At 41.8% G+C, this 22,345-nt stretch overlaps 1 protein-coding gene across 2 annotated transcripts in view; it reads right to left on the bottom strand.

Annotated features, from left to right (window-relative positions):
• Positions 1-22,345, bottom strand: part of GRM1 (glutamate metabotropic receptor 1) — a 162,740-nt gene that overhangs the window by 15,467 nt on the left and 124,928 nt on the right. For both annotated transcript variants that reach the window (XM_033143945.1, XM_033143946.1), the window contains exons 5-8: positions 19,178-19,424; positions 12,820-12,988; positions 11,341-11,467; positions 8,748-9,678 (exon numbers count right to left, since the gene is read on the bottom strand). In XM_033143945.1, coding sequence (XP_032999836.1) covers positions 8,748-9,678; positions 11,341-11,467; positions 12,820-12,988; positions 19,178-19,424 — 1,474 coding nt within the window. The remainder of the gene's footprint in view (positions 1-8,747; positions 9,679-11,340; positions 11,468-12,819; positions 12,989-19,177; positions 19,425-22,345) is intronic.

The raw sequence follows: 22,345 nt of genomic DNA, 5'->3' as shown, positions 1-22,345 counted from the left end.
GTTTTATATTATAATCAGAATCCAAAGAGTTGCTAAAGTTCCTATGAGGGGGTTGTTGTTAACCTGGGGGAATGTTTGGCTTTTAAAAGTTGAACAGTTTTCCCTTTATCACCAATTGCAGAAAGCTTTTTTAAAAATTTAATTTAATTTAATTATTTAATCCTACCATTAATGTGATAATAAGCTATTTTGCTTAATCTATATTGCAGACAATTGCGGACTGAGGTGATGGTAAAGCATTTAATTTAACCTGCTGATTTTATACAAAGGCTGGATCTAGACACATCAAAGAAGCGTTTCAGTTAAACGCGTCGTAAATTTAAACAGGGAAAACAGGTAGAGAAAAACGGGACTCCACAGTGCCATCTGGTGGCCCAATGTTATATTGCATATACAACGCATATAAATAGTTTTTTCTTTACCAATCATAATCTAGAACGTAGAACTTGTTTGTTTCCAAATATTTCCCCTTCCTTGTAGAACCTTGGCTGACAGCAGGACTTTCTTGGCTTAGTACAATCCATTTGGCAACTTCTTTATCATACCAAAACCGAGTAGAGGAAGATGTTTTGGCACTTATTGTGCCGTATAAATCATCTTATCTTATTTTGTTTGTTTAAATTGTGTCATGGATGGAGTAATTAAAATAGGAAGATGGATGAGAAAGTTGGAACTCTAGGTAAAATTTTCAATTTTATAATAGCTTTTTACAGAAAAACAACACCACATAATTGAATAAATGATCTTGCTACTGACTATGTAAGAAGGCAGGGACAGAATGATAAATGCACAATTTGGAATAGCCCATGCCAGCTATGACGTATGCTGTGGGAAAGCTCTATTAACTTGCTGTGGATCAGGGGTCAGGAACCTCAGGCCAGGGAGCCAAGAGTGGCTATCCAGGCCCCTCTATTTGGCCTTCAATACTCTCTTCAGATACGCCCCCTCTGCCCAGAGCATGCCCTTCCCTGGTCCTTCTCCAGTGCTTTTGCCTGGCTGGGATGTGTGCTTGAACTGTGACAATACCTCTGGCCAGTATGGATGGAGAGATGCAAGAGGTTTAGAAACCCATACTCTCCAACATTCCTCCGATGAAGATGGGGGCGTTTTCATCCAATCTATCTCCCTCTGTCATAGACAGGAAAAGTCAAATCCCTCCCACAAGTGTGTCTTGCCCAGATAAATTTTTAGGTTCTCATTTCTTACTCCACTATGCTGCCAGAACCCACTCAGCTCTCTGTTCACATGTTTATGATAACATGACAGGGTCCAGTAGGGCTGGGAATGTCCCCTGCCTGAAAACCTGGAGGGCTACTGCCAGTCCGTTTAAACAGTAATGAGACAAATGGGGCAATGGTATGACATGGTATAAGGCAGCTTCCTATGTTCTTAGGTTGTTCCCATGCTCATTCCATCCCAATCTGACTTGGTAATCTATACCTGGCAACATGGCTGCTTAGAGTAATATGGAATAACCTGAGTGTGTGTCCCTATTCATTTGCATTGGACAGGGCCACAGCAGCCTACACTATGAAATTAAATGCAAATGAGATGAGGCAAAGTATAAATAGAGAGACTGAATCGATTGAGCAGGCCTTCGGCTTTCGTGCAATCAAGGTTTAAATGTTAATTTGGATCTCGTTGGCTGCATTCGTTTCCATTGTATTCCCCCCCCAAAAAAAACCCATTTTAACTGTGACAGTTCCTTTAAAAAATTGTTGCCCTGCATCTCGCGGGTGCTTTAAATATTCTCTTAAATCTATAAGCTGACAATATAAAATGCATCTAAGCTTGTTGAACTTCCTACTTGAAATTCATCTCACACAAAAGGGAGAGCTGGAAAACAGCCATTATTTGTCACAGTCCTGTGTGTCCTACAAAAGGACTGAAGTTGAGCCAGCAATGTTGGCAAACGTGTGACTGTCTGGGGTAGATGCTTGGCACTTAAATCTTTAATTATTGTTTTGTGTTAGCTGCACACCTGCCTGCAGTATTTGGGAAAAGGTGCATTTACCGAAGTCAGAATAATTGGTAAAATCTGAATAACAAACAGTAAAGAATAAAACATGGTTTTGTTCTAAAGTTTGGGGGTTTGGCAACAAACCTGTCCTCTGTCTGCCTAAGATACAAATGTATGTGCCTCATAGAGCAATGCAACATCAATTTTTATTGAGAGATCTGGGAATCCAGGAAATCAATTCTGTTCTTGGCAAATTTATGGAAAGCATTATTCAATATAGAATTACCAAGCATGTAGAAGAACAAGTCTTGCTGAAGAAGAATCAGCATGACTTTTTACAAGCTAGTCTTGGCTCACTTTCCTTTTAGAGTTCTCTGGAAGTGTCGGCAAATATGTGGATGGGGCTGATCAGGTAGATAATGGTGGTCTCTGACTCTCAAAAATATTTTGACAAAGTCCCTCACCTATCAGCTGTATCTAGCACATGTTGTATCAGGGAATTCCATCACAATCCTTACTATTTCCCTGTTCTGTCAGACACAGTGACTGTTACACAGGGGCATACTGTGGGTTGCCAGTGCCCGGGGTGGGGCAAATATAGTACCCATCTGGTGGACTGGGCAGCGGTCAGGCCCTTCACTGGCCAGCGTCTAATCAAGGGAGTCTCTCCTTGTAAACTAGCCCCAACCTGGAAGCAGAGACAGGCAGAGAAACATGAAACTAGGAATGTTGTTGTGTTGCCTTGCCCTCCTGTCCTTGCAGTGGGCAGCACATGTGGCTCCAACAGTGCTTTCCCACCTTTCTCTTCCTCCCCCTGTCCTCACACTGTGCTGTTACACGGTGCCTTATTTTTCAAGTGGGTCAGAGCACACAGTTGGGAAGCACTGATATAAGCCGTTCTAAATTGGGTACCACATGGCTATGTGTCTTCTCCTCCATCTTCTTTTTTTTAATGTGCTGTGTTTTAATGAACCCATGTATTTTCTGCCCTGGGGGGCTGGCCCACCTGCTGCAGGGGCCATTATACATTTCACAAAGAAATAATAAATGACAAATAGCTGAAAAATGCACTGAGCATGAGAGATAGCAAATACAGAGATCAAAATTGGAGGCATGGCAGTCATCTCTACTGAAAAGGCAGAGGGACATTAGATATGGAGCTGGTGTATATGTTTTCAGCTGCACCCCTGATCAAGTTTGCATTCTTCTGAGGGGTTGTCATAGTGCTCCAGTGGGAGACAGACTTCCTATAATGGAGACATTTATATGAGGAAAAATTAAGAGGCATCTGCAAAGATGGTAAGAGCCAAGGCACATTTTCACACACAAAACAGGGATGATGTGCTGGCCCAGGGGTGACCACAGCAGCTATGTGTCTATCTCTTTGTCTGCCTGACTATCTATCTATCTATCTATCTATCTATCTGATTTGATTGCCAGAAGAAATATCAACAACCTCAGATACACTGATGACACAACCTTGATGGCAGAAAGTGAGGAGGAATTAAAGAACCTTTTAATGAGGGTGAAAGAGGAGAGTGCAAAATATGGTCTGAAGCTCAACATCAAAAAAACTAAGATCATGGCCACTGGTCCCATCACCTCCTGGCAAACAGAAGGGGAGGAAATGGAGGCAGTGAGAGAGTTTGCTTTCTTGGGCTCCATGATCACTGCAGATGGTGACAGCAGTCACGACATTAGAAGACACCTGCTTCTTGGGAGGAAAGCAATGACAAACCTAGACAGCATCTTAAAAAGCAGAGACATCACCTTGCCGACAAAGGTCCCTATAGATAAAGCTATGGTTTTCCCAGTAGTAATGTATGGAAGTGAGAGCTGGACCATAAAGAAGGCTGATCACTGGAGAATTGATGCTTTTGAATTATGGTGCTAGAGAAGACTCGTGAGAGTCCCATGGACTGCAAGAAGATCAAACCTATCCATTTTGAAGGAAATCAGCCCTGAGTGCTCACTGGAAGGACTGATCCTGAAGCTGAGGCTCCAATACTTTGGCCACCTCATGAGAAGAGAAGAATCCCTGGAAAAGACCCTGATGTTGGGAAAGATGGAGGGCACAAGGAGAAGGGGACGACAGAGGACGAGATGGTTGGACAGTGCGGGAGACAGTGGAAGACAGGAGTGCCTGGCGTGCTCTGGTCCATGGGGTCACGAAGAGTTGGACACGACTAAACGACTAAACAACAACTTCATTAAAATCAATCCCAAAGCAAAGTACAACATCTGGTTATTAACATATGGGGCCCTCTGACCCATTCCAAAGTTCCTGTGGACTAAATGTTTCCATCCCACAGGATCTCTGAGGACATTTATGGATTCTCAGTAAAGAGATACCTTTGAATTTCCTTCCTTCATGGGCATCTTACAATGCAGAAGTGTTTATCCTACAGCAGTGAGTAATTATTCGATTACATTGTATTCACTCTAGACTCTTTGCTTTAGTCTGTGCCAAAATGGGATGGTGAGTGATTTGTGGTAAATATATTTCCATGAACGGAGCTACAGAAAGAGGAAGGATGAACTCTGGGTTTAATAGCTGAGTTGGGCATTTAAAGGGTGAGTTATCACCCTGGCTTTCCAGCATACGGTGTAGGGTGTTGGCCAAATCACTTAATAATAAATAGCCTGTCTTTCAGAATACTAAACTAGAAATTCTTTATGGAATTATTTTTATTAAGTGCAGAATCTGGAGAGTTTTAAGTGAATTTATTAGGCAGAGTCACATGCTGAAAGATGAAGTAGAAAGAAAGGCTTTTTCATAGCTGAGGATAACCCATTTCACACCCTCAATGTAATGCATGAATGAATCTCTTCTCTTTTTGACCCGCTGCATATCCTGCCTTCCTGCCTGTCCTTATTTTCCTTTCTTGATTAACGTTGTTTCATCTTATTTCTCTGTTTCCCAGGGTTGTTAATTTAGTTTAAAAACAAAACAAAACAGCCCAGCCCCTTTCCCCAGGAATTCATAATGTGTCCTTAAACATCATCACTTGGAAATAAGCTCTATTTATTTCAGTGGAACTTCCAAGTAAGTGAGTTAAGAATGACCTTCCAACAGCTTTTTCACTTACAATCAAAATCAGGCTTTGGACAGGTGAGCATTCAAGAAAAATGAAGATGAGCAACAATTTAAAGGAATTCAGTGTCTACAAAGCAAATAAGGAAAGCTGTTTGCACTGAATCAATCCAATTTGAGTTCTGTTTAACACCAGCACTCAAGTTGTATTGTTTTATTTTCATTTTTTTGAATTGCTCCTTTTACTGAAGTCTGTCTCTCAGTCTTTCACCAATAAAAGTATCTCACTTGAGCTAACATTTCTAAGACTACTGTTAAACTGTTGTTAACAGTTTAAAAAGTGTCTAGATGCTTTGCAACATGCCTTTAGTTTGGGAAAATGAAGCAGTGCATTGAAGGCTGATGGCAGCAAACCCCCCCCCCCCCGTGTTATGCTCCAAAGAAACTGTCTTTAGCCAGAACTTATGAGACCCTGAATAAAGGAAGTTAATGCCCTAGATCTATTGATAAGCATTCTTTGACACAGGAATTAGAAACCAGTTATCTATACACATTTCTGTATCTATTACAAAGGTTAGAAAGGTAAAATAAATCCTCTGAAATGGAATTTTAAAAAGGAGAGAATCAACTCATACTTCCACTATTATGGTCATATATTTGCAATGCATCCTCAAGACATTGAGTCTCCTCTTTCTGATTTTATCATCCCAGATATCCTCCCAGCATAGAAACTGTTTCCCTTGATTATTCCATTAGGAATCAGCAACTGGCTGAGTGCCTTTTCCTAACAAGAGGTAGCAGATTTACATGACAAAAATGTAAGATTATGTTTTATAGTCAGGCTAGTGGGGAGCTACTGGCCAGGGAAATAGATGGGGAAGCTGTGTGGGCTTTCTTGCCTAAATCAAGCTGAGTAAACAGTCAGAGATGGCTTAGTCATGGCAAATCCAGCCTCTCTGCCTTAGATGATCATTGAGTTCTCCCAACTCTATGATTATCTTCTCAAGAAGTGCAAATATAGCTTATCTTGGGCTGCTGACGCAGTGCTTTAAAGCCAAAGTTATCTTCTGGGATGCCCATCAGCATGTTTATGTTGGTGCATAATAATAGCATGGCTATTATAAATCTTGAAAAGAAGATTTGCTGCTGCAGCAGCATATTCCTGCATTGCAAGCAAGGCCTTGTGAATGCTAAGGCTGGCAGCAATAGCCTATTAGGAGACTTAGGTCACATTGCTGCTTTTGTTTTGGGTGTGTTAATGATCCATGTGCCCTGAACAAACACAAAATACAGAAGGCATATTAACAAACTAATTGGCTTTTAGTTCCAGGTCACAGTAAAGGTACAATGACCGTTTGTTTTTGTTTGTTTCAATCATTACATACTTCCTGGGTGGAGAAGAGCCAGAGGGAGAGAGATAAGGAAAATATCTCAAGAATGTGCTCAGTGCTTTTCAAAATGCATCAGATTGTTTAGTGGCCAAAGGAAGAGAAATGTTTTCTTGTAATATGTACTTAAGGCTGAGTGCAAAGTCTAAATTATGAATGAACAATATAGAAGGCGAATATTGCTCCTCCAGTTTAGTTCCACTCCCTGTCATTCAAAATTACATTTGAAGGGGTTAGTCCAGGTTTTGTTATTAGTTGATTTGAAATCTTTGCTAAGAGTGGAGAAAAAGAGTGGTTGCTGAAGTTGCTTGTGATTCAAGGCGCACAAAATCACTTCGGTGAGGATCCTTAGAACCGGGTCTGTTACTGACTGTGAAACATCAACAGCAATTACCCATGACCTTTACCCAACAAATAAAGTTATTTCATGGAGAAAAGATACTGAGTTGTGAAAATTAGGTTGAATTACATTCAAGGAAAATAGTACCTGTCTCTATATTGCAGTTTACAATGTTCTGTCTCTTTGGCATGCACTCTGTGAAAGAAACATATGGCTAGAAAATTGATTCAGAACCATCCAAAATTTGAAACCTTGGTAACATCAGACTAGGACATCCAGTATAGTTGAAACTTCTGCAGAATTAATCAAGATGATCCTTTTCATCTTTATCTATTACTCTAAGTTAGACAACTGTTGCCAACATGTCAAAGATTGAAATAAGACTGGCTAAAATCCTATTAGTTTAATCAAGTATGCATATAATACAAGAGCAATAGTCTGATGATGTTCATGAAACTCTCCAAAACCATCTACCTTGTACTATAAAAGTGAGTGTATAGTTCTGTTTTTTTTTCAGTTGAGAAATCCGTTTAATCTTTCCAGATTTAGACATTCCATTCCATTCCATCACATACTCTCTATCTAGCTCAATAAATATCTAACTGTTAATTTCCATTGGAAGGGTTGTATGTAATTATATCTCTAGACAGAAGAATTACTGGGATTCCTTGTCTTGTAGTGTAAAAAATATATACTATGTTTAGGTTAACTTTTTGTAAGGCTCTGTCACTCTCATATAACAGAGCAAGAAGATGTAATTTCCTTACCAAGCCTTGAAACCTGATTTGAGAATTACTATTTCTTAGGGAAATATTCAGTCAGCTGAAGACTACATTGATTTAAATTGAATTTGACTGATTGCTAGAAACGTGCTGCATAGTTCAATAGCTTTCCCAGACTACTTGCAAGGTGGTTTGGGTGAGAGTAGCTACTCCATCATGGCTGTTCATATTATGCTAAGCAAGAGAGGTGAAAATCCTGGATTTGGAATAGCAGTTAGAAAACCTTCTACAGTAGTTTACTTACCTGCCATAGATGGGACTACATTGAAAGCACACCGCTGGGGTTCAGCCCTGCCCAGACCTCAAAACTCAGGTCTCCTCAGAGGAGGAGCAAGGGGTGCAAAAACAATCCAGCAGAGCTCCACTGGGGAGCAAATGGACCCAGATACGGCCCTGCCCCAGGATGGGAGATCCCCACACCAGCTGCCTGGGTTCCTGTTTGGCTCTCATATCTCCCTACCTCCCCCTGGGCCACAGAAGCAGAAGAGTCAGCTAACTAAGCAGGAGATTCATAGCCATTGATGAAATGCCTGGGTAGCTGCATGTGAAGCTACATGGGAGGAGTGGAGGTGCATGGAAGCACCTACTCAGATCAGGGGTTGGCTGACAGCTCCTATTTAAGCTTCCGGTCTGAACTACTTCATTGCTTGAAGCAACAGCTCTCTCCTATGCTCTTGGCTGGGGGAAATTAATGCACAGCTGTATTTCGGACTAAATATTTCTTCCAAGATAGGAATGTTCAGGCTAGCTTTTTAAAATCAGTCCTAACCAGTCAACAAGTATAACAGGGATTACTGCTCACCAGCCAGGGACCGCCATCTCCGTATGTGGCATTACTGTGATAAGCATAAAATAATATTTCGAACAAATGTAGAAACATGGCTACCAAGATTTGTTGCTACTTTACAGTGCTAAAAAGTGACTGCCATTTTGTATGCATATCACCGTGGACCGCAGCAGAATAGGTTAAATGCAGGATTGGGGGGGGGGGGGGTCAATGGCAGAAAAGCATGTAGGCCTGCTGCACCTGACACATAGCACAGGAAAAGCAGAGAGGAAGAACAGGTTGTTCTTGTAGACTATTCCAGAGTTCAGAACTCATTTCCTCCATTGTTTCCTCATGTAAAGAAGTTGTAGCAGAATCACAAACCTTGTTGAAAAAGTAAGAAGGTTCCTGAAAACGGGAAAAGAGTAAGATAGTGAAAAACGAAGACAGGCAGGTGCACAAATTCAAGTTACTTACTTTGGGTTTCCAGTACTTGGCTTCTTCCGCCGGAATATGCTGAGGAAAGTGTTGGACCTACAAGGTGTCTTCCCATCCCCAACATGCATACGCACCACATCTGAAGTGGTGAAGGCACTGCGGACATTCCTCTCGGGCTTGGCAATGATGATATACATCTTGGGTGTGAACATGCACCCCAGAGCTACTGTCACACTCAGGCTCACCGCAAAGCAAGTGGTGATGATCTTGTAATTGCTCCCAAAGTATATAGGTACAAAGGCCAGCCAGATGATACATGTTGTGTACATAGTGAAGGCAATGTACTTGGCTTCGTTGAAGTTGGCGGGCACGTTGCGAGTTTTGAAGGCATAGTAAGTGCAACTCATGATAAGGAGTCCGTTGTAGCCCACTGGGGCCACCACACCTAAGTTGCTGGTGTTGCAGATCAGGAAGACTTCCTTGATGCTGGGGTAGGAAAGGATGGGGAAAGGGGGCTCCATGATGATTAGGGTAATCACCAAGGTCAGCTGCACACTGATCAAGATGGAGGCAATGAGGACTTGGGCCCAAGCACTCATGAAGCGCGGTTTGCGGGTGCAAATTTTTTTCTTGCTCCCTGCTAGGATGCGTGCAATGCGATTGGTTTTGGTTACAAGGGCAGAGTAGCACATGGCTGAGGAAAGCCCCACGAGGAGGCGCTGGAGGTAGCATGAGGTGACAGTGGGCCTAGCAATCAGGGTAAAGGGGCAGATGTAGCCGAGGAAGATTCCGGCAAGTATAATGTAGCAAAGCTCCCGACTGGAGGATTTGACAACAGGGGTGTCCCTATAGAGGGCAAAGATAAGGGTAACAAACAGGGTGACCAGGATACCCAGGCAAGAGAAGGCCACAGCCACAATGGACTCAATGTCACTCCATAGCAGGTATTTTACAGGGATGGGTTCGCAGCCTAAAGGATACAGAAAAGAAAGACAGATAAGTTTAAATGTGTAGCTAAAGAGAAAGCTTTTTTTCAAAAGAGAAACTTTGAATTAACAGATATTTATTTATCAAGTGTAATTTATTTTTAAAGTCTATACCCAATAACTCTAACATTTCTAGGGTGGCTTACATACACAATAATGATTTGTAACTTATAATTTATCTCTATACCTCCAACCCAATATTGGAAGGGTAGAATTCTTTCACTCCATGCAAAAACTAAATTAGAGAGAAGGAAGAAAAGAAAGAAAGAAAGAACTTGAAACATTTTTGCTATTATTAAGCAAAGCTAGATAATAAAAGGATTAATTATAGTCATTGCTTTTCTTTTAAATATTATCACACACTTTTAATAACCTGTATGCTAGTTCTTATTCTGTCTGGCATAATCTAGCAGCATGATAATTTGAGAACATGGCTTGGTGGTGTAACCTGTAGAATAAGGTTACCAGACATCCCTGTTTCCCGGGGGACAGTCCCCATATTTACAAATCAGTCCTCTGACAAAATCCATCTATTTAGTAGGAAGTTGAAAAGTGTCTCTGGATTCATTGAAAAAAAATCTGGCAACCTTACTGTAGAGTCAGAAAACTACATCTATTTGTATTTTATATCATTTTAAATGTAGCTACATTTTTATTTTCTTAGCATGTTTATGCTAACTGACCAATGTCATGTGCTAACATATTTGATTAGCTAAAAGTTATTGTTTTGAAAGTGTAGGTATGGGAATGTACAGTAATGTCTGTATATGCTTGCATTTTATGTGCCTGCTGTGCACAGGAAAAAGGCATAGGGGTTTCCAAGAAATGTATGGATTGGATGTTTTAAATAATTCTTAGTCACACACAATTTTACTCCCTCACAATGTTCCAACAAGCTCAGTGCTGCTATAGTCAAGCATAATAAGACATGTGGTGATAAACTATTGTAAATATACCTGCTGTTTTGGATTCTTTAAAATATACATTTCCAAGCTTTTGGAACAGAGCAGTTGTACAAGCTTGAGTTAATGACTTGAAGGCCATCTTTAAGGGGGGGGAATGCCTAAAGACCCTTGATTGATTGATTTGCCACTCTTTAATTCAACATTTTCAGAGTGGTTTACAATACTTGAAACACACACACACACAAACACACACACCCCAAACAGAAACAGGCCATGCTGGAAACAATAATAGCAGGGGATAAATACTGTACATGGAAGTAAGACGTGGGAAAATAAAAAGTTCTGTGCCTGGCATGATCAAAGGCACTAGATGAGCTTCTGAGAAAAAAGTTACCGGTACATGAGTGAGGTGCCACGGCTCTCTTCTCCATTGATCCCCACCTTAAATAGATGACATGGGCACCCAGAGAAGGGCCTTTGAAGACTCTCAGTATATAACATAGGCGTGCAGCAGCCACAAGATTTCAATTCCTGGCATCTCCAGGAATGGAGCATCCCTCCCTGAAACCCTGGAGAGCGATTCCCAGTTAGTGTCAACAATATGGAGCTCAATGGACCAATGCCCTGAGACAGACACACACACACACACACACACACACACACACACACACACACACTTTTGTTAGTGCCATGGCATTTCCCCTTTGTATTTAAGCACACTCTCCCTCTCAGTTGCAATACCTGTCAGTTCTGTGTTGGGCCACCATCCCAGGTCACAAGCTTTGCATGTGAACTCATCCTGCACAAACTCATTTTCCTTACAAGCTGTGCAGATCCAGCAGCAGCTCACTTCTCCCTTCCTTATAACCTGCAATAAAAAACCCAAAACAATGGAAAACATTATTTAAAAATATATTAAATGACATCTCGATTTCACTCTGTCCCCCCTACAGTAATATAATGTATAGTGCAGTGAAACACAGCCTTGGGAAATAGTGATAACTGAATCTTTCAACTTGTATTCATGTCTCAACTTGCTTGGTCTAAATTAATTTTTTACAAGTACAAATTCTGATTTGTACTTTCCAACACTCCTTCTCGTCTCCCACTCCACAAGCTAGCAAACAAATAAACCCGGAAACTACAGTGGATACAGATTCCGTGCATAAGATCACATGGTTTGCATGCAGGTGTTCCCAAGTTCAGTCCTTGACATCTCTATATAAAAGAATCCTTGGTTGTAGCAGCGGAGAAGTAGATACCTTTGTCTAAAAACAATTCTCCACGTAAATACTGAACTAAATTAGTGATGGAGAACCTGTGGCTCTTTAGATCTTTTTGGACTCCACTTACCTTTAAAACTGAAGGGTTTTTTTTCCCAAAAAAATTATTCCCAGACCCCTTTTAAAGGAAGGTTTTGCTCCTGCAAGCTAACTTTATACATGCAATATATTCTCATTAATACCTCCTTTTATGCCACGTGAGCATGGTGGATGGCAAATTGCCTTTAGTGAGTTATAAACTGAGTTGGTAGGTAGGTATTTTGCATGCCGTTCAAAACTGCTTGTGAGGTGGGAGCACAGATCCCACTCAAGGGATCTGCTGTTACATTTTACAACTTGCTAATATGCTAGGTATTGGTTTGGTTCAGTAACGTTTACATCACATATTGTACTCATAATGCGGTCTGCCCCATTAAGGAAAGTCAATTAAGGAAGAAACCAAAGTTCTAATTATACAAACTAAAGCCAGGTTTCATGTGCAAGATCAATAGGTTTTTCATGTATCCAAAGGGACAAGCATTTGTTAGAAGTTTAAAGAGAGAATGCTAGTGAAATAAATTAATGTCACAGTGGCAGGGTGATACCCAGGAAACAAACTGAAACTTGGATCCAGTCTCTCCTTCCAAGAGTGGAAGCAGGAGATGACTTCTTATTACTCTCGCTTCAGCCCCTCACACCCTCCAAAGATATGCTCAGGAGGGTTGGGTCACCATGGGAGGGTGGGGAGGGCATAGAATGGTAAGTTGGAAGGGACCCTGAGAGTCATCTAGTCCAACCCCCTGCAATGCAAGACTCTCAGCTAAAGCATCCATGACAGATTTGCCCCCGGCACAGATTGCACTCTGTCCCAAGGGAGGGCTACGATTTATCTTAATGGTGACTCTCCCACCCGCCGCACAATAGAGATACCTCAGATGAGCAAGCACTGGCAACATACCTTAATTTGACCCTTCAAACAGGGGTCACTACACACTGACCGGACCATTCCGCTTTTGTTCATCTGAATCTTATTGTCATCAATATTCAACACCCCTTCGTGCCACGTCCCAATATAAACATAATCATAATGGTTAGCTTCTATGTGCTGCAGGTTCATGATGTCATACCTGGGGGAGAAGAGCAGAGTGCGGTAAGTCAAATTAAACATTTCTAGGCGGACCAGAGTCTCTTTTTCCTGTTCTGCTCAGCTTCTAAATGGAAGACTTCTTCCCATTAACTTCTTTCAGCTCATGTTCTTCATGTGAAATCAAATCATTAGAAGTGACTGTTTGGGCCACGACTTCCCTTCAGTTTGTCAGGATCAAGTCAGGTCAATGAAATAACTGCCTGGTCCCAGAGCCAGCACAACTCTAAAGATAAGCTAGGCAACTACTTGGGGCACCTGCCTGTTAATGTAAATTTATCGAAGAACCACCGTCTTGCTGGTACTTTCGGCTTTAGCAGTATGGAGATGCCATCCTGTGTCAGTGATTATCTGTGTTTCATTTAAATTAAGTAATGTAAAGCACAATCATGCAACGCTGAGTTATTGAAATAAAAATGGAAATAATTGTATATATGATTTTCATTTTAAGACAGAAAAAAAGCTTGGTGGTTATTTATTTGTATTATTATTGTCACTTTTCCACATTAATGTGTTCAAAGCACCTCACAAGACCAGAACAGAAAAACAAATTAAAAGCACCATTACAAGAAACCAACTCTAGGATGGATTCACTGCAATCAAACAAACTGTAGTTCATTTCAATAATACTAGTATTTTAAATTCACTACAAAATCTGCAGCGTCAGTCCTTAACACACAGAATCAGATGATGTTATTTATCAGTTTCTTTATACAGGGAGGAGGTTTCTGACTGAATGTATTTTAACAGTGTCTGAAGAAATCTCTGTAGTCTTTTTTAGCAGTGTCTGAAAGGGAAGATAAAGGAGGAACTGTATATTGTCTCCCTGCTTATTTAACTTATGTGCAGAATTCATCATGCGAAAGGCTGGACTGGATGAATCCCAAACCGGAATTAAGATTGCCGGAAAAAATATCAACAACCTCAGATATGCTGATGATACAACCTTGATGGCAGAAAGTGAGGAGGAATTAAAGAACCTTTTAATGAGGGTGAAAGAGGAGAGCGCTAAATATGGTCTGAAGCTCAACATCAAAAAAACTAAGATCATGGCCACTGGTCCCATCACCTCCTGGCAAATAGAAGGGGAAGAAATGGAGGCAGTGAGAGATTTCACTTTCTTGGGTTCCATGATCACTGCAGATGGTGACAGCAGTCACGAAATTAGAAGACGCCTGCTTCTTGGGAGAAAAGCAATGACAAACCCAGACAACATCTTAAAAAGCAAAGACATCACCTTGCCGACAAAGGTCCGTATAGTTAAAGCTATGGTTTTCCCAGTAGTAATGTATGGAAGTGAGAGCTGGACCATAAAGAAGGCTGATCGCCGAAGAATTGATGCTTTTGAATTATGGTGCTGGAGGAGACTCTTGAGAGTCCCATGGACTGCAAGAAGATCAAACCTATCCATTCTCAAAGAAATCAGCCCTGAGTGCTCACTAGAAGGACAGATCCTCAAGTTGAGGTTCCAGTACTTTGGCCACCTCATGAGAAGAGAAGACTCCCTAGAAAAGACCCTGATGTTGGGAAAGATGGAGGGCACAAGGAGAAGGGGACGACAGAGGATGAGATGGTTGGACAGTGTTCTCGAAGCTACTAACATGAGTTTGGCCAAACTGCGGGAGGCAGTGAAGGATAGGCGTGCCTGGCGTGCTCTGGTCCATGGGGTCACGAAGAGTCGGACACGACTGAACGACTGAACAACAACAAGCTGTGGTGTGGTCACCAGGGGTTTGAAATATCAGTGCCTCTCCAACACTCATGGGGAGTGGCATTAGTTTTATCAGTCTCCATTTGTAATCTTTGTATGCAACAGCCACTAAAATTCCATTGGCCCTTCAAATTGCACCTCCCCATTTTGCCTGTGAATGAGGCAAGTCCCAGGTTCAAAGAAGTGGTTCTGTCATTGATAAGATAAGCTTGACGGCTCAGGGACCATTCTTTTCTTTTCCCTTCCTGGCACCTTCTCTCAGGGAACAGCAGGCAAATCTTTTTAACGCGATCTGGCAGATGAGCCACCTGTCTTTGTTAAACCTGTGGAGGCCCAACCCGTGTTCTCATTGACTTACGGAGGCTTCTTATGATGTGCTCTGAGAATCCTTGACATAAATTAATCACAGGGTTCTGTTTAATAATGGATGGAAGGCGGCTTTGCATGCATCTCATGAACATTTAGTTATCCAAGTGGAAAATCTGCTGTTCGCCTGCTCATGGGAGGTGGGCTATGTTTGCAGAAGACCAAAACAAAGTCAGCCTACATGCTTCCAAAGGCTTTTCATCCTTTGCCCACGCTCCTTGCCCACCGCATACCAGCACTACATTGTAAGAAGTCGTTTGCTGCCACCACAATATGCTGCTTTTTCTTCTTACAGGGAAAAGGGATTGTGCAAAAGGGAAGATTGACAGCAGTAATTTCAAGGTGGGGGAGAAAGAAGTAGGAGTGAAAGGAGCAGAGGAAGGAGGAGGCGGAATCACCACTGAGTCTAGACAGACAAGCTGGTTGTTGAGATAGAGAAGAAAAGATGGTTGTGGGTGGCAAGCAGAGGAGTGTTTTGATCAAGATTCAGGGACAGGAGAAAGAAGCAGCTAGAAACCCTTTACTTTCGGGGCAGCTGCTTGGTCTGTTTGGCTGGTGGCTTTAGACTCAGGCAAAGGCATTTGCTCCCTTGAGTGTTACAACCATACAGATGCAGAGAAAAACTGCACAGAAAAGCCAGACAGGTGCTTGTGTCCTGAATAGTAATGAGGAGCAGGCAAATCAAACAGATTCTGAAGAGCAGAAGGACAGTGCCCCAATCTTTTTCTCCCCTTGAGGTTGAAACAAGATAATTCCTTTCTCACATTTCTGCAAGTCAATTGTAAACTGTATTTCCGGAAGATTTCATGCCCAAAAGTTCCAAGGGCATCTTACTTCAGTTTCTGTATGCTTAAATGTACAGTGGTACCTCTAGATGTGAATGGGATCCGTTCCGGAGCCCTGTTCGCATCCTGAGCAGTCCGCAACCTGCAGTGCCGCTTCTGCGCACGCGTGGGCTGCGATTTGGCGCATCTGCACATGCGCGACCCACCGAACCCAGAAGTAATCCATTCTGTTACGTCCTGGTTCTGCACATTGGTAACCTATGCTGTTCACAACCTGCAGTGAACACAACACGAGGTACGACTGTAAACATTTCAAGTATTTTTTTATGAGCTTCCCCCCAGTTTGCTAGGGGCTCTTAAAACAACAGGGAATGTTGGAAACTATGGTTTGTGCAAACCATAGCTAGTTATCAAACCAAACTAGATCCTGGTTTGATACCATGCTTTGTTACCATACCGCAGTTTGCATTATGAAACAAGGCACAGTTTGTTATAAAATGCAAACTCCTGTGGCCAGAAAAGAGGAAGCGTATCATTAAAAGAAGGTGGGCAAAACAGGACACAGAGGTGCACAAAATTTGCATAAACTGATTTATAGTGTTGCATGCCATCCCAATCTCTGAATGGCGTGTGATTCCAGGAGTTCCAGGCACTTTGTCAGGGTTTGTGTCTCCTTGTGCTTTGACACGTTCTGTTTCTCTCTCTAGCTTGCTGCTTTCCTTCTAGATCACTTCTCTGCCATTTCTGCTCCAAACTATGTCGTTTTCTGTTGAGGGAGTGGACCCCACACATTTGCTATCTTACACTGAACCCCTTAAACCCCATCACCTCACCAGGAAACTATTAGCTTGGCTATTTCCCAGAATTAGAAGATTTTATTAGTTTTTAACACTTGCTAGATCCAGGGATTATGGGGTCTGGCACCCCCCCCAACTCATAACACTATGTATAGATACATATTTGGAAAGAATCACTATAATTTAAATAGAAATACAAAAATCTCATCATGGCAAGGAAGACTTTGGACCAGTGCAGTTGTTCAGTCTGTTGCACAGTCATCAACTGTTGTGTGGCATCTTCAAGGCACCTGCTCTCCCTTCTTACAGTTCTTGATCTTAGACTGGACATCTCTGAAACTAGAGGATGACTTCAAATAGAGGCCTGCCTTCTTATGGCCCTTCAAATAGAAGGCTATTCTAGTTAAAGCAGGATGCATTACCACCCTGGGCAACACACAAACCTGATGCACATTGTCATGACAACATGGTTTCTTACATCTGTAATGTCACCTTACAATCTTATGCTTGTCCTATTGAGTTCAGTGGGGCTGCAGCCTTAATGACACACCTGCTGTTGACTGAGCCTAATTCTAATGTTCTGCTTTTGAGCATATAGCGGACACTAAAACCTGACTAGAATTTGGAATGTGTTTTGATGAAGTACAGATAGATGGCCAGTCAAACCTGTGGCCCCTAATCTGTCCATAAAATGCCAGCTATTTATCACACTTTGCCAGATGCTCAAAAAGCCTCCCAGTTTTGGAAACCCCAGGCTGCATAAACATCATTTATCTTTTTTCCCCAGAAGCCAGTTATCTTCTGTGAAGGAACATTAGATTAGCCTGTTTTGATGCGCTAGTGAAGGACTCAGGGCTATTTACCGGTATGTCTCACCTGAAGAATTTTCCCCTTTAATATTTGTTATAGATCTTTACTACGGCCAACACCAGCCCACAAGATCTACAGGGATATATTCACTTAATATTTCTTAAGTACATAGTTTGTAGTTAGTGCAGAATGCAGCAGCACAATTGCTAAAAGGAATGAGCATAGAACACCTGTGCTCAGGTATCAACACTGGTTGCCAATTTGCTACCAGGCTAATTTCAAGGTGTTACTATTAATATATAAAGTCCTTAACAATTTGGGACCGGTTTACCTTTGAGATCACCTTACCCCATAATATGCCTGCTCAACCACTCTGATGTGCAGAACTGCCACTGTTACAGGTGCCACACAATACCAGTTCCTAATTTGTGTGGCAGCATCTATACTCTGGGAATCTGCCTAGTGACATCAGGTAAGTGCCTTCACTGCACTGTTTTCAGCACCTGCTAGTCTGTTTTTAGTTTATTGCTGTTTTTACTTTAATTTTCTGAATATTTTAAATAGTTGTTTTTACAGCATGCTAGTTGGGACTGATGGGAGTTGTAGTCAAAAACATCTGAGTTGGGGCTGGTTAGCAAATGCTGCACATGTAAGATTCGTATCTTACACGAATCATGTTTTGGAACAGAACTTCGCTTTCTATCATTAATTTGATGCACACAGTATGCAAAAAATAAAAACATTTGACAGTCTACACAGTTTATTTAAGTTGTGGCTCATAAATAGATCCATCAAAGAAGTCAATTATGAAATAATCAGCAAAGCATAAAATGTTTTTGATATGTATCCTTGCATTTTGTTGTTGTTCCTGCTTTGATACTTACTGAATATATTTGTATAGAAACATGGTCAAATATAAAGGCCTCTATTATTTCTCCAATGAAGAAAATAAATGTACCGTAATTAAGAATTCTTAATATAAAAATGAGTGATTCTTTGTGAATAAACTTATATGGAGTGCATTCTTGCTCAGCTTTGCACACCTTATATTAAAGCTTTGAGTCCATCATAGGCTTCTTACACAAGTGGTGTTTGTTCATTTTTTAATAGGAAAAGTATTACCTTTTTGCTATATTATATTGGAATGCTGCAGCAAAATGTGTGAATTTGAAGCTTAATAGCATAACAGTATTTTCATATAACTGAGCTTTAAACCTCTACTGCAGGTAATTAACATATAAACATTCTTATTAAAAAGAAGTATGAAAATGAAATATTTTCCCCCAACAGTTCTTTACATGAAACTTTTTTGGGTTTTATATTTGCTTCATTGGAACCTGTGCCATACCTTCTTTACTGGTGCCTAACGCTATCATATGAAGGAAGGAACTCAATGGCTTTTTCTTTTGTTGATTAACATGATGGTTGGCTAAGTTGCTCCCCCTTACTGATACTAGCCATCTGCTGTACTATATAGCAGAGATGGGGTTCCTGCGGCCCTCCAGATGTTGCTGAACTACAACTCCCATTATCCCTGACGATTGGCCATGCTGGTTAGGGCTTATGGGAGTTGAAGTACAGCAGCAACTAGAGGAGCACAGTGCCCCCCATCACCACCCCTGATTTACAGTGTTAAAAGTATCAGCTTCTTGCTTCAATTGTACAAGCTAGGATTAACAAGGCAAGACGCCATGGTTGCTTACCTTCCGGGAGCATCTCCATTTTCATCAATTCGAACTTCCTCTCCTGAAACGCCGATGAATGAAGAATTGAGCAGAAAATCCAAGAGTTTGTTTCCATCAATGGGCTTCATGGCATCACACAGTCCAATGTGTCCTGGGCAAAGGGCATGATGCATACTTTGGAGGCCGTGAGCCATAGCATAGATGGCATTGATAACAAATCCCATTTTACTGTCCTGGACATAGTTTTCTTCCAAACTTTCATTGCCTATAAGTTAAAGATATTGCATAGGATGAAATTTAAACATACAAAAATACCAGACCTTATTTATATATAAATATTGGGTGTTTTTTTTTAGGGAACCTGTGAACAAAGTTAAGTGCACACCCACATGCTGCTTCCCTCTTCTAAATTACCCCCCCCCAAGTGACTGCTCTTTTCTTCTTTTTAAAAGGGTATGGGATTCCGTTATCCCCATTTGTATATAATGTACTGTTAGCCTCTCCTGCATCTCCCTTTCCCCACTATTCTATGATGAGATGTCCCCATCAGAGGCATAGCAAGCCCAAGTGGTACCCAGTTTGGATTTTTTTGTCACACCCCCCCCACATCCGCCCACATCCCTTCAAGTCACAGTGAGCGTTTTGCATTCCCCCACAATGCTTAGCGGCAAATGAGGTGCCACAAAAGCATTGTGGGGGAATGCAAAATGCTCACTGTGACTTGAAGGGGTGTGGGCGGATGGTACCCCAGGTCCAGGTGGACTGAGTAAAGCAAGCACAGCTAATGCTTTTGCAGTACTGTGGTGAGTTCTAAGCCCAAAGCTACTGGATTTGCTCTGGCTTGCGCTTGAGGCTCTAGGTGGAGGTGCCAAATGTCACCCCTTGAAGATAGCACCTTTGTGCCCCCTGGGAGGGCAGTGCCCTGGTGAAATGTGCCAGGCTGCTGGGTGGAGCCCTGGCAGGGCAGAGCTGTGCTTCTATGGCTCTTCCCAGCAGGAAGGAAAAAGCAAAGTGTGTGCTGTGTAAGCCAGCTGCTGCACTGAGCAACTTATGAGTTGTGGGGTGGGCATGCTGAGAGTCACGCCTCCTCCCCTGGAACCCGGGGTGGCCCACCCCCCCAGTGACGCCCCTGGTCCCCATACATATCACTGAAAGGAAGACATGCAATCACAAAAAAGACTCGAATGTTCTCTTTTGGTGCTTCTGTGCCATTCTCAAAGCCTCCCTCATGTATTGGAGGGGGCCCACAATTGTGCCATATGCCAGAAGAGATAAATCCAAAACGTCAGCCTTCTTTCCTTAATCCTACACAGGACAGCTCTTTATCTCTCTGTTTTCACGCAACAGAAAATACGACAATTCTATTATGATCCTTACGAGCCTATTATGCAAAGTTGTCTTCTCTGCTTGCACCTATGGCTTAGTATCAAGTACACAATCATCCCCAATAGCATCAAAGTGTTGTTTTCATTATGTGTGGCATCTGCGTGCTACTCCACCACATTTTTGGGAAAAATATGTATCAATGTTTAGTGGCGGCAATGTAAATAAAAAGGTAAAGAACCCCTGACAGTTAAGTCCAGTCGCGAACGACTCTGGGGTTGCGGTGCTCACCTCGCTTTACTGGCTGAGGGAGCCGACGTTTGTCTGCAGATAGTATTCCTGGGTCATGTGGCCAGCATGACTAAGCCGCTTCTGGCGAAACCAGAGCAGCGCACGGAAACGCCGTTTACCTTCCTGTCGGAGTGGTACCTTGCACCTTGACATGCTTTCGAACTGCTAGGTTGGCAGGAGCAGGGACCGAGCAATGGGAGCTCAAACCGTCATGGGGATTTGAACCGCCAACCTTCTGAGTGGCAAGCCCTAGGCTCTGTGGTTTAACCCACACGCCAGTAATTTCAAAATACATTCAGCTGATGCTGACAAGATTTTGCCTGCATTCTCCAGGTTGGCAGGAGCTGGGACTGAGCAATGGGAGTTCACCCCATAGCGGGAATTCGAACCGCTGACCTTCCAATCGGCAAGCCCTAGGCTCAGTGGTTTAGACCACAGTGCCACCTGTGTCCCTTGTGGCAATGTAAATATCTGAAAGTTTTGTGTTTTGTGCAAAAAAAAGAAAGAAGGTATTTGAGACTTCTTAATATTTAGGCAAAAGGACCAAGTGATCAAACAGCATACTTAGGCTCTCCTTAGTCATATCTTGAGCAAGGTGGGTGATTACTGCCTTCCACCAGGTTGCTCTCAAACACAGGTAAATTTGACAAAAACAATGTTCTCCATTCAGCAGCCATGCTCCCAGCCTAACATTTCTGATATCTCAGACTGGAGCACTGTTACTTGTATGTCAATCACATGAATTTTAGTGCAATGGCACCACCTCCATAGCTGCTCAAATATTGCTCTAGGAAAAGTATAGAGCTTCTTTGCAGAATGGTTCAAGCAAAGCATCTCCCAGCGGAATAGGTATCAGTTGCATGTTATGTTATCATGCTAACAAGCAATGGCAGATAGCCCACAGCCCAGTGGTGTACATGGGCTGTGGATTATCTGCCATTGCTTTCTGTGGACTCCCAAGATTCATCCCCATTTTTTATCTTAAAAAAGAAATAAATTTATTATTATTATTATTATTATTATTATTATTATTATTATTATTATTTTAGTGTTGGTATGGGTCTTCCACTGTGGTGTCATTAGGCCAAAGGGTTTTTGTTTTTTTGCTCTCCAGGCTCCCCATTTTTATTTGTTTGTGTTTGTGTGTGTGTGTGACAACTCCCCTTATAAATAAATGTTTTGTGACAACTCTCCTCTCAATTTATCATTTTGTAAAAACATAAAAAAACTTTGACTGTGGGCCACTATAACCCTTGTCTTGAGTAAGGTTAGGCCCCTCTGTTCTAAAGCAAAGCCATATGGGCAGAAGTTTTAAAGCATTTCTGAAGTAACATTGGAGGAATAATATGGAACTGACACTCAACTGTTTCAAATTGAGATGTCAGAACCTTTCCTTTTTACATTACAAAGGAGGCTAATTGAAAACATTAATTAATCAATGCGTTCTATTGCAACTGTAGAGATTAAACTGTCCCAGATCTATTCACACTGTGCTATTGATTGAGGTTGTGAAGATGGTGGTGGTTATTGATTGCAACGCAACCTTCAATTTCCCCCCCTAAAAAGTTGTTT

Source organism: Lacerta agilis, chromosome 3, assembly GCF_009819535.1.
Source record: "Lacerta agilis isolate rLacAgi1 chromosome 3, rLacAgi1.pri, whole genome shotgun sequence".
Lineage (NCBI taxonomy): Eukaryota > Metazoa > Chordata > Lepidosauria > Squamata > Lacertidae > Lacerta > Lacerta agilis.
This window is presented reverse-complemented; position numbering and strand designations above follow the sequence as displayed.